The following is a 12,361-nucleotide window of genomic DNA, read 5'->3' on the forward strand; positions in this document are numbered from 1 at the left end:
TGCAATAGCCACGCCCCCTTCCCCAGGCACCTCCCTATGGAGCGAGCTCCACGCAGCCCCGCCCCCCCGTACGCGCAGGGAGGCAGAGCGCGTGACGTCGGCGCGACGCTGTGACTCAATCACCGGGCGCCGGAAGCGGGGCTGGGGGGTTGTCGAGGGAAGCTGAGGCCCGCTCGGGTGGCCGGGATGCCGTCGGGGAAGGTTTTCCGCCGGCGGAGAGCGGACTCCGAGGACGAGGAGGAGGATGAGCAGGTCACCGAGGAGGTCAGGTGGGTGGGCGACCCCTGCAGGGAGCTCGGGCCCTGGTCACGTGGAGCAGCGTGGAACAAGGCGGGGTTGTGTCCAGCTGTCACAGGGCTGCCTGGCGCAGTGTCCTTCTCGCTACGCCACTGGCTCGCCGCCTTTCCAGAGGCTGATGTGCCTTGTGCACCAGCAAGTTTCCCCTCACTTGTAAACTGCTTGCTGACCAATACAGACCTAAAATAGCGTGTCACCGCCCCCTCGTGCTGAGCCATTGCTGACTTTCTCATTGTTACCGTATAATAAATCCATGGGAATACAAATACTGTACTCGCATGTCTGTGTACAGTCTACAGAGCAGTATAGACCAGTCGTTGTCTGTAGGAAACGGACTTTGCTAGTGTTTTTTATGTAGCCTGTTGTAACACTAGGCAAATATCTAGTTCAGTTGATGTACCCCCTGGAACATGTCTGTGGACCTCCAGGGGTACACTTACCCCTGGTTGAGAACCACTGTTCTAGGCCAATGATACTCAGACCTCAGTGGTTCAGGAGCTGTCAAGGTTTCTTTCCCCACTTTGAACTTTAGAGTACAAAAGTGGGGACCTGCATGAACACTTCTAAGCTTAATTACTAGCTTAGATCTGGTAATACTGCCACCAGCCAGAAATTCAGTGTCTGGCGCACTCCCTGTCCCCGCCCACCCCACCCTCCCAGAGTTTCCCCTCCCTGGGTTGCCTTGGGAGGCTTCACCAATTCCCTGGTGAACACAGATTTAAACTCCTTGGATCTTAAAACAAGGAGGAATTAACCATCCCTCCTTCTTTCCCCCCACCAATCCCTGGTGAGTTCAGACCCAATCCTCTTGGATCTTAAAACAAGGAAAATCAATCAGATTCTTAAAAAGAAAGCTTTTAATTAAGAAAGAAAAAAAGTAAAAATTATCTCTGTAAAATCAGGATGGAAAATGCTTTGCAGGGTACTCAGATTCATATAGACCAGAGGGACCCCCGCCCCCCCAGCCTTAGATTCAAAGTTACAGCAAACAGAGGTAAAAATCCTTCCAGCAAAAAGAAACATTCACAAGTTGAGAAAACAAACATAAGACTAATCGCCTTGCCTGGCTATTACTTACAATTTTGACACATGAAAGACTGATTCAGAAAGATTTGGAGAGCCTGGATGTATGTCTGGTCCCTCTTAGTCCCAGGAGCGAACAATGAACAAACAAAAAGCACAAACAAAGACTTCCCTCCACCAAGATTTGAAAGGATCTTGTCCCCCTATTGGTCCTCTGGTCAAGTGTCAGCCAGGTTTACTGAGCTTCTTAACCCTTTACAGGTAAAAGAGACATTAACCCTTGACTATCTGTTTATGACACCCTTGACTATCTGTTTATGACAGGAGCCAAATTAGTAATCAACATTACCCAGAAGAACCACAGTAGTGTGAATTCACTGTGTGCGTGTGTGTGTGTGGTTCTCACAGCAAAATGACTGATCAAGTATTATTTTATCAACTACAATTGGTTAACAACCCAGTAAAAGCATCCTGATTAGTTAATAATTAAATCACACAGTGTTTCAACATCATGTGCTGTAAAGAGCCGTAAGAGACACATTAAAGAGCCACTTGCAGCTCACCAACCTCAGTCTGGGTATCACTGCTCTAGACCCATAATTGTCCCTCAAAGCCCCACTTGTGGGATTGACTTTATAAAATGAAGAGGAACCTGGGAAATCCAGGATAAGTGGCAACCTTCTGTGGACCCACTGTGCCCTCTTATTATTTTGTGTAGTGAAGTCATTGGGTGCTTCACCTGTTGAAAATCAGACTGTTAATTTAATCCCTAAATAGAGATTTAGAGGACTAATTTTAGACACCCAGTTTTGAAAATCTTGGCCACTTGATTAGGCAGCATGGACAGAGTGGATTTATTAACCTTTGAATATATTGCAAAATACTAACGTGTTTAGGAGGGAACATCTATCACCAAAAGAAAACTTGCATGTGAAATCCACTGGTGTTGATGGGAGACTAAGAAACAGGATCATGCTCGCATTGACAGCAATGGCAAAACTACCACTGATTTCAGTTGAAGAACTGGATTGGTATGACAATGTTGAAAATAAATAATCAAAGTAAAAGTATTACCTGTGCTGTTTACCATTAATCCTGTAATCTTTTATTGTTATAAATCACAGATCATACATTATAAACTTCCTTATAATCTTCCTTGCACCTTTGTCCCTCTTATCCAATAAATATCTAGTAGCGTTACCTTGGTCAGTTAGCTAGAAAATTGTATAGAGCACTTGAAAAGACACCTAAGTGAAGTTGTACACATTTAATTTGAATTAGGTGGGCTTTTGTAATCTCCCCTATCCCGCTTTTCCCAAAAAAACTCTTATAGTCATTAACTCCGAAACCTTGAGCTAGTATTGATGGCAGTATTTTTTATTATACATTTCCTTACGTTATTGCTTTGTTTTTCCTGGCTAGTGTTTATTCAACTGTAAATTCTCATCAGGAATTATTTGCACATAGAGACATTACAGACTGGAAAGAGGTTCCATTTGGGAGCCAGTCAGGACAACCTAAGAATCCCTGTTGTTATGTGATACAAGTGAAACTTGTATGATAACAATCCTGGTCCATGTTTGGCTCAAATAGTCATGGGATGAGTATGGTTTGTTTCTGTTTACTTCCAGAAGAATAATACTAAGGTTAATAGTAATGTTGTATCATATCGTACATGCAAATATATGTGTTCTGTTTGACTTGTAGTTTCCCCCCACCAATCCCTGGTGAGTTCAGACCCAATCCTCTTGGATCTTAAAACAAGGAAAATCAATCAGATTCTTAAAAAGAAAGCTTTTAATTAAGAAAGAAAAAAAGTAAAAATTATCTCTGTAAAATACTAACGTGTTTAGGAGGGAACATCTCCTGACCTGTGAGAGGAGCCAGGTACATTAAAAATGTGAAGACAGATAAGAGGAGATATTGGGGATAGGTGCAGTAATTTTTAGCAGACTTTATTGTGGGGCACTTGTTCCCAACATACCTATGAAGTTAAATGATGAGAATAGGGTCATACTTTTCAATGAATATGCCATATATTGCTAATTAACCATTGTAGTCAAACAGTTCGTACTGAACATCAACCAATCAAAGAACATAAGCAAACGTTTGCTGCCTAGCTGGCCCATCAGTGATGAATGATTTTTCCCACTAGGCTTCTGACTCCCTTGTTTTGTTGTGAGACAGTCGTGGCTGTACATCTTAACAAACTGAAAATTGAAGTTGGGCTAGTCGCCCAAGGCAGCATTTTTGCCCCATTGGATAGGGAGACTTGGATTTGGAAAGTATCAGAGGGGTAGCTGTGTTAGTCTGGATCTGTAAAAGCAGCAAAGAATCCTGTGGCTGCTTTTTTGGATTTGGAAGCCATCTTTGGACGCTTCCTTCCTTAGCTGAAGGAACTTGTACAGAAGTGGTATATTCAGACAGATGTTGTAAGGTTCTCCCCGTTGGTTCATGAAGAAGAATGTGAAAGCTGTCTGATATTATCAAAAAGAGTGAGATCTGCTTAGAAAACCTGCTTGAACTTGTCAGTGAAAAGTCTGCCCTGAAAGTTGAGGGATAGGTACAGAAAATGCCTGCCTTTTTTTTTCTTTCTATTAAGACTATCTTAATAAACTAAATGTTCTTTCTTCAGATTAAAACTTGAGGAAGCAAAAGAAGTTCAGAGTCTCAGAAGACGGCCCAATGGGGTGAGGTAGGTGACGCAGTAAAAGAGGCAAGTTTGTGTTTCATCTGAGGGTCGATGTTCCTGCCTTTCCTTGCGTCTTCAGTCAGAAATGGTAATATGTCACAGTGGCCACAAGAATCTGACCTGTGAGAGGAGCCAGGTACATTAAAAATGTGAAGACAGATAAGAGGAGATATTGGGGATAGGTGCAGTAATTTTTAGCAGACTTTATTGTGGGGCACTTGTTCCCAACATACCTATGAAGTTAAATGATGAGAATAGGGTCATACTTTTCAATGAATATGCCATATATTGCTAATTAACCATATCACCCTCATGGACGGGGTTTTTATCTCCCAGAGTTGTACCGTTTTGGGGGGTGGGGGTAGGACTCAGTATCTTACACACCACATTGTAGTGTATAGTTTATAAATTGAGACCCATAAAACAAGTCTCTCCTGTTAATTTCATTTTCTCCCTTTAAGCTTTTTGATGGAAAGAAATGTTGTGTAGTGACTAGAAAAGGGGACTGAGAGTCAGGGTTCATTCTGTACAGAGAGTTCTATTCCTAACTCTGATGACTTGCTGCATGACTTGGGGTAAATCACTTAAACTATCCCTGACTCAGTTTCCCCATCTGTAAAATGGAGATAATCATTCCATAGCGCATAAAGGTGATGTGAGGATTAATTATTTAGTATTATCAAAGCACTTTAAGATCCCCAGGTAAAAGATGTTAGAGAAGGGCAAAGAAGAACTATATTCTTTTTAAGAAATTACCTTGCGTGGTAGTCATCACTGGCAGTGTTGTGGACTTGTTCTCTATGCATTTAATTTGTCTCTTTTGTGTGTGTTTTGCTAGTGCTGCAGCCCTGCTTGTTGGGGAGAAATTGCAAGAAGAGACAACGTTGGCGGTAAGTTCTGAATAGTTTCATTACTGCACTGCTGGTTCATATCAATGTGAAAGCATTTGCTCAGTCCAGTAGATCTCTTTGAAAGTCTAGTTCCAAGAAATGACTTGCTTTAATAAAAGGCAGGTTAGGATGCAGCCTCTTACTACAGAAAAATCATAGGCATTTTTGCCCAGGTGATGGAAGTGTAGGATTTTCAAGAAAGTGAACCTGAGGATGGTATAAACCTAGGCACCAGCTTCCTGCTTTTGAACTATTTTTTTTGTTTTGTAGGATGATCCCTTTAAGATAAAGACCGGTGGGATGGTGGACATGAAGAAGCTGAAAGAACGCGGCAAGGACAGGTGGGTGTGTGGGAGACTTGGTCCTGAAAAACACTCCCTTGAATGTTGCTGAGTCTGCAGCAGTTAATGACACCAAGGCGGCTTTTGTTATTGAAGAACGCAGGCAAAATGCTCCAGGCTTCGTGTTGTTTTGAAGGCTTCCATTAATGCAGTCTGTCTGGTCACTTACACCTTAGGCTGTCAAATTCTTTTAAAAAATATTTGTTCCGTTTAGGATTAACGAAGAGGAGGACCTCAATCTGGGAACCTCTTTCTCAGCAGAAACCAACAGGCGGGATGAGGATGCTGACATGTAAGTGTTTGTTTTGTTATAGTTTGTATGCTCTGATTCACTATGCTGGATTGGGTGTCCTAGGCCTTTTTCGGGGGGAGTTTTCAGAGTAGCTTCCAAGTTTACATTGAAACTTCTGCTTGATCTTTCACCTTCTGGAAACCAACGTGGTCTTGTGGTTAGAGCCTAGACTTGCTGGCCAGCCAGGTGGTCCGCTGACACTGTGAGCTATTGGCAACCTGCTCTGTGGATTGGTAAAGAGCTTGCTTATTGCAGGGAGGATTTGATTAGTTTCTTGAACAAAATAGCAGATCTCTTGCTTCTCAGTGCCCCCCCGGCTGGCTGAGTGACATCAGAGAAATCATTCATTCCTCCCTCCTACCTGCTGGGACAGTGACACAGCTGTGGTCTGTGGTATTGGAGGGATGTGTAAGAAATAGAACTTAATGCCAGCTGTCCCCTTATGTGCTGCTGCTGCTAAGGATGAAGTACATTGAGACAGAGCTGAAGAAGAGGAAGGGGATTGTAGAAAGCGAGGAGCAGAAGGTGAAGCTGAAGAATGCCGAGGATTGTCTGTACGAGCTGCCGGAGAGCATCCGCGTCTCTTCAGCCAAGAAGACCGAAGAGATGCTGTCCAATCAGATGCTGAGTGGCATTCCTGAAGTGGATCTGGGAATAGAGTATGTGGTTCACTGTTCAATTATTTATAGTTTGATAGCTGGTGATCCCTGCAGGTCATGGCTGAGGCAAGTTGATAGGCAAGTGATAGGGTAATTTATACTGCCTCTTCCTGTGCTCTTAGGGGAGTGACAGTCTCTTTGTTCTGTGTTTGTACTGCACCAAGCACAGTGGGGTCCTATGGGCGCTTAAGCACTCAGAATAATAGAGGGGTTAATTCCCCGGGTCTGTGATGCAGCATCTTCCAGTAGTATTAGCTCCCAGCAAGTACTAACATAGGGTGAGCTGCTGAGGGATGTGATGTTCCTCTCCATCCTTGGATGGAGCACTCATCTTTACAGCGTTGCCAATTCTCTGACAATCAGATTGCTAGTCAAAGACACCAACAACTGCTGCCCCACCGACATGAAACTGTCCATCCACTAACTCTTAGATAAAACTGCTCTACTGTGTGTTTTGATACTTGGGGACCCAGACTTCTTTCTACCTGCAGCATATAAACAAGTCTCTTCCTCGTTTGTTTTTCTCTTCAGCGCAAAAATAAAAAACATAATCTTTACTGAGGATGCCAAGGCAAGGCTGCTGGCGGAGCAGCAAAACAAAAAGAAAGACAGTGAAACCTCCTTTGTTCCCACAAACATGGCTGTGAACTACGTCCAGCACAACAGATGTGAGTATCATGGACCTTCATAGGTCATATAGTACGGACCCTGTACTGAGGCAGGACCCAGTATATCTGACCATCCTTAACACGTTTGTCTAACTGTGTAGCTCTCCAGTCTCAGGTATGGGCAGCTACTCTACTGATTAGAGGCAATAAGGTGTGGAATTAAGTCTGATGCAAGCGGAGTTTATTAATTCATATGGTCAACCTTAAGCACTGTTCGATTTTCTCCTTTTGGGGCTCCCACATGGAAAACATCTGGGCTAGCCTAATCTTTCCCTTCCCCTAGTAGGACTGAAGGTAGGGCATGTTACTCATACTTTCCACTCGTGAACACCCAGTTGACTGGGGCCCATAAATGACCTCTTGGATGTATGATGGAAAATTCTGACCATCCTGTGATGACAAAGTCTGTCTTACTGGACTAGCGAGAGCATTTTGGGATGCTAGAACAGACCAATGTTCAGGTGAGACAGAATTGCTAGACAAGAGAAGAGAGTTCATTTCTGAGGCTGCCTCTCGTACAGGATCTGGAGGAAAGGCAACCTTCTAATGTCTCTCACCATGTCCAGATGGCTGACTTCAGATTAATATTCATGGGACCCAAAGACAATGGAGAGTCTCAGGACCACGATGAAGCAGTAGCTAGGTCAAATGCAAAGGTGGAAAGAAACCAGAAAAAAAAATCCCCTGAACTCTTGAAAGTTTTAGTGTCCCATCGCTTTGCCTTCATTCAGTATCCGTAGCCACAGGCTGATCATAGTGATTACTCCCTGCTTCCATTTGTGTTTCTGCTAAAATTTAATCCCAACTGATGAAAGATATGTGATAAACATAAACAATCCATCAGGGATGGTCTAGGTGTACTTAATCCTGCCTCAGTGTGGGGAGATGGACTAGGTGACCTCTTGAGATCCATCCCAGGTGTATATTTCTGTGATTCTACATCTAAACACTGCTACTCTCTAAAATTCACCATTTGGTGTCTCTTCTTCCAGTCTACCATGAGGAGCTGAGTGCACCAGTGAGGAGGAATAAAGAAGAACCAAAAGCTCGTCCACTGAGAGTGGGGGATACGGAGAAGCCAGAACCTGAGCGTGAGTACTAAACACAAAGCATGGCCAGGTTGTTGGAGGTATCAAGTCTTCCTTATCCAAGATCCATGAACAGATATGATCTTCTCTTCTAGCCTTCTAAGGCAGGGTGTCCTGAACTGGTGGGAAGGACTTGTATTGTAGAGTGGTTTGCCTTTGATCTTCAAGGGAAAGGTGATGCCTATACTCTTCTTGATGTGCTCCCTGCTAGATGAGTTCTGAAGCAACCCTGGATGGAAGATGTCCCTCCTGCTATCTCCCATCATAGGTGAAGGGTCAGGATTACATGTAGAAAATGACCCCCACACTTTAGCTCTCCATCCTGTGCTTGGCTGCACACCATTGCTATCAGTCTGTGCTCAGCTGAGGTCCAAGGCTGGAGTAATGGGGGATGTTGAAGGTGGGGATTTTAAGTGCATTGGGCAGACCTGTCTTGGAATGAGGGAGGAAGGGGAGGGAAGGATTTGGACTAATAAAGAATCAAGTCTAAAGAACACTGGCATTATTGGAGGCGCAAGTGTAGAATAGCAGGGGTGCTGCAGGCCAGGTGGTTTAAAGGTCATTAGACTGACTCTTTAGGAGGTGAAGGAGAATGATGCTTCCCTGCACTATCCTCTCTTAATTAAAGAATAGGAAATAAGGTGTGTCTCTCTCCTTCAAGGGTCCCCGCCGAATCGCAAGCGCCCACCCAATGAGAAAGCAACAGATGACTACCACTATGAGAAATTCAAGAAGATGAACAGACGATACTGAAATCTGCTCAGTAGAACAGTATGGACCAAACATTTTGCTAGAGCTTTTAAGTGCAAGATGTTGTGTAAAAACTCCTGAAGTGGACGGGATCACTTCCTATAGATTTTTAGTATTACCCACAAGATTTTTTCTCACAGTAAAGTCATAGTGAATTAGTGGGCACAGTGCTTGTGACATCTCCCTTCCCCGTGGTGACTTGTATATAACTTATTTTGTTATAAAACTTTTTTTTTTCTTTTCTAAATATGTTGGCTTCCTGTTTGGCATTTATTTTAGCGTAAAGTCAACCTTGTTCATAGATCTTTTCACCTTAAAAAAAGAAACTTTTTAAAGACAAAAATGCTTTCAGCTTGTAAACATATAGTCTATGTTTAAAGCTGGTTTGCCAGATTGAGGTTCCAAAGCAACTTCATAAAAAGGTACTTTTTGTTAGTTCCAAAGGGTGTAAATTGTAGACAGTGTGCGACTCTGAGATAATACAGGAATTTGTTCAGCACACAGCAGTATTCAACTTCTCTTCCAGTTAGAGTGGGTGCCATGTAAGATCTTCAATGTGTGCTACTCTGCAGGGATTGCAGTATGACAGGATTTCTTATCTTCAGTGTAGGGAAATACAGCAGTTACTGTAGGTGCGTGAATAATTAATGTGTTTGAGATTTTTTTAAATGATGCCCATTGTGTTTGTATCGTTTCCTCGCCATGGATTTATTTCCATAGCAATGAGGGTTTTTTCATTTTATTTCAGTTGCCAAGAATGAGAAAAATCATTATTGTAACTATTTTGAGGCCTTTCTAGATAGCGATGATGTAAGATTTTGTGTCAGAAAGCCAAACAAATAGGAAGCAAACACCAGCTATATATTTCCAGAAACTGTCTGTAAAATAAATTAAAATGAAATTGAAAATGGGTTTTGAACTTTTAAAAAAATAAATAAAACTTTTAACTTGACATCAGTGAGATTCTGTTACTTCAGTAATGTGCACACTAGATTCATCCCATGCCGCTTGTAATGAAGTCCTGGATGTACTTAAAACAAATATTAGTCAAAAAATTTCTAAAGTTGTGTGAAATTGACAAAATCATCAAATCGGAACAAGTAGCAGCAGCAGCAACTGTTGTGAGAGTTGGGATCATGAGCCAGCTCACATCCAGTGCTTTAGTAACGTTGTTGGATGCTTTCATGAATGATTTGTATCAAGTCAAACAAATTTTTAGAGTGAAGTATACAACAGTGAAAATGTAAATGACTGGTTTGTCTGCCTGTCTAAAATACTAAAGATACTGGTAGGTTCAGGAGTTTGATAATGGCAGATAGGCTTTCATCTGCTCAAATCAATCTTCATGGTGTCATCTGCCAAAGTACTACTTGAACGTTGTTCCTAGCTGATAGCTGTTTATCTTCGTTCAAATGAGTTTGATGGTGTTGGTCCAATTGTTAAGCACATGCTCATATCACAGAAATTACCCCTCACAGTTAGCATGGTTATTGGCAATTTAATGAGTGAATAGAGCATTGAGACTAGACTGCCTTCTCACCTCCAAGAATTTCTGTTGCCACTACTGTTGGACTGACACCTTTCAAATACATTTTTCTTTGAGTTAATTTTTAAATCTCTGTAAAGAGGAGAAAAATAAACTTTTCCTGTAAATCAACTTTTCCTGCAAATCAAAAAACCTAGCTATGAAAATGTATTGAAAGAGGCAATATTGTTTAGCACTTCGAACATAGCCCGTGGCAGCAAATCTCAGATCCCGGATTGACAGACTCAGGCTTGCACTGTGGCACTAGAAATAGCTGTGTAGATGTTTGGGCTCAGGCTGGATCTTAGAGCCCAAGCTCTAGCCTAAGCCTAAACATCTATACAGCTATTTTTAGCACTGTAGCACAAGCCCTGCAAACCTGAGTCTGTCAATCTGGACTCTGAGATTAGCTGCTGAGGGCTACCACTCGCTGTGTAGACATACTCTGACAGTCTAGATACCAACTTTGTGATTCTGCCACTGACAGACGCTGTATGCTGGAACATGTTTTAATGTCTGTACGTCTGTGTTTAATGTCATCTGTAAAATGGGGGGAAATGATTCTTTACGTGATTTTGGTCCTGGGGTGAAGTTCTGTGATCATGTGTTTTTGGTATATTGACCTTTCATCTAATAGTTGATTGTTTGTTTGTTTGTTTTGTTTGTTACAACAGCAGTAACTGTTATGTCTAAGCAACACCGATGGCAAGCTCCTACACCGTTTAAACGTAAGACCATTCTATATCTTAACAGGTGCTGTTATATACATAAAGTTTATAATAAATAGATTACAATAGTACATCACCTAGCATTTAGAGTATGTATAAACAGCATGGAGATTTCAAATATTTAAATAATATTTTCCTCAAAAGATGACTTAAGAACTATTGTTCTGTTAAATTAAAAACATTACTCCAGCCCTCATTAACAGTCACAATTGTGCAGCTACAGAACCACCATCTTCTTTTCATATTTATAGCTGAAAAACAGTTGGTGTGAGTTACATTCCTGCATTTGATGTAAATCATGTTTGATTGCATGGTAAACAAAATGTGTGAATCCAAAGGTTTCCAGTTCATTTTAGTGATGCTCAAGACTACTTTAATGCAGGATCAACAGTGCATTGATATGTAAAACCACCTGATTTAGCAAGCATGAAAACATTTTATACAAATTGACATGACTGTTCATAATAGGAAGTACAATGAATCGGTCTTGCTGAAAGCAGTGCCAATATTGTATTCATTTTTTAGCATGAGCACCTGTCAATGGGCTATTCTCAAGCAGCAGTGACTCTGACAGACCAAAAGCATTATTTACTAATTACTCTTTTCAATGGGGCTGGGTGTTAAAGGGTTTATATAACATCCTTGCCCTCCTTCCACCCCTGCTTCTACCTGTTACACCGCACAGAACGAACTAGGCGCCTCACAAAAAAGCTCTCACACAGGGGTCAGCAACCTTTCAGAAGCGGTGTGCTGAGTCGTCATTTATTCACTCGCATTTAAGGTTTCGCGTGCCAGTCATACCTTTTAACGTTCGTAGGTCTCTATAAATCTATGCTATAGAACAACTATTGGTGTATGTAAAGTAAATAAGGTTTTTTAAATGTTTCAGAAGCTTCATTTAAAATTAAATCAAAATGCAGAGCCGCCAGGACCCGGGCAGGCTGAGTGCCGCCTTTGGCACCCGAGCCATAGGTTGCCGGCCCCTGGACTAACAGAACATGGAGGGGGGTTGTGAACAGCTGGTTCAATGCCCCTCCAGCTGGGGCTCCGTGGCCACGTGCCCGTGTCCCAAGAGCAGCTGGTGCCGGTTTGTCTCACGGGGCGACATGGGGCCCAGCCCGGTGCCGCGTCGGCACAACCTGGCCTGTCCGCGCCCCCAGAGCCCACCCCACCACCCGCTGCGGCCGTATCAACGCAGCTGGGTCCGGACGCCACGTCATGATGACGAGCTGACATTGCACGCTGGACCGCATGTCGCGACACGTGACCTGCCGCAGAGCGTCAAAGGGGCGGGACCATTTTAGGTCACGTGACAGTTAACGCTTCTGTTTCCAAAATAGTCGCCGCCGCCTCGCGCCCCCGGGCCAAGGCCTCTGCCCACAACCAAGATGGCGGTGCCGGAAGCGGT

General features: G+C 42.9%; 1 protein-coding gene across 2 annotated transcripts; it reads left to right on the top strand.

Moving 5' to 3' along the window:
* Positions 1–114: 114 nt before the first annotated feature.
* On the top strand, positions 115–10,357 carry C17H9orf78 (chromosome 17 C9orf78 homolog). 2 transcript variants are annotated; one of them, XM_050926173.1, is made up of 9 exons: positions 115–269; positions 3,956–4,015; positions 4,851–4,902; positions 5,173–5,243; positions 5,458–5,535; positions 5,997–6,194; positions 6,726–6,862; positions 7,855–7,953; positions 8,612–10,357. In XM_050926173.1, exons 1-9 carry the CDS (start codon positions 187–189, stop codon positions 8,701–8,703), a joined length of 870 nt encoding a protein of 289 aa, XP_050782130.1. In that variant the 5' UTR covers positions 115–186; the 3' UTR covers positions 8,704–10,357. The 2 variants fall into 2 exon arrangements, with proteins under 2 accessions (XP_050782130.1, XP_050782131.1); XM_050926174.1 differs by having other exon boundaries at positions 141–264.
* The last annotated feature ends 2,004 nt before the right edge of the window (positions 10,358–12,361 follow it).

The sequence above is a fragment of the Gopherus flavomarginatus genome, chromosome 17 (genome assembly GCF_025201925.1).
Source record: "Gopherus flavomarginatus isolate rGopFla2 chromosome 17, rGopFla2.mat.asm, whole genome shotgun sequence".
NCBI lineage: Eukaryota > Metazoa > Chordata > Testudines > Testudinidae > Gopherus > Gopherus flavomarginatus.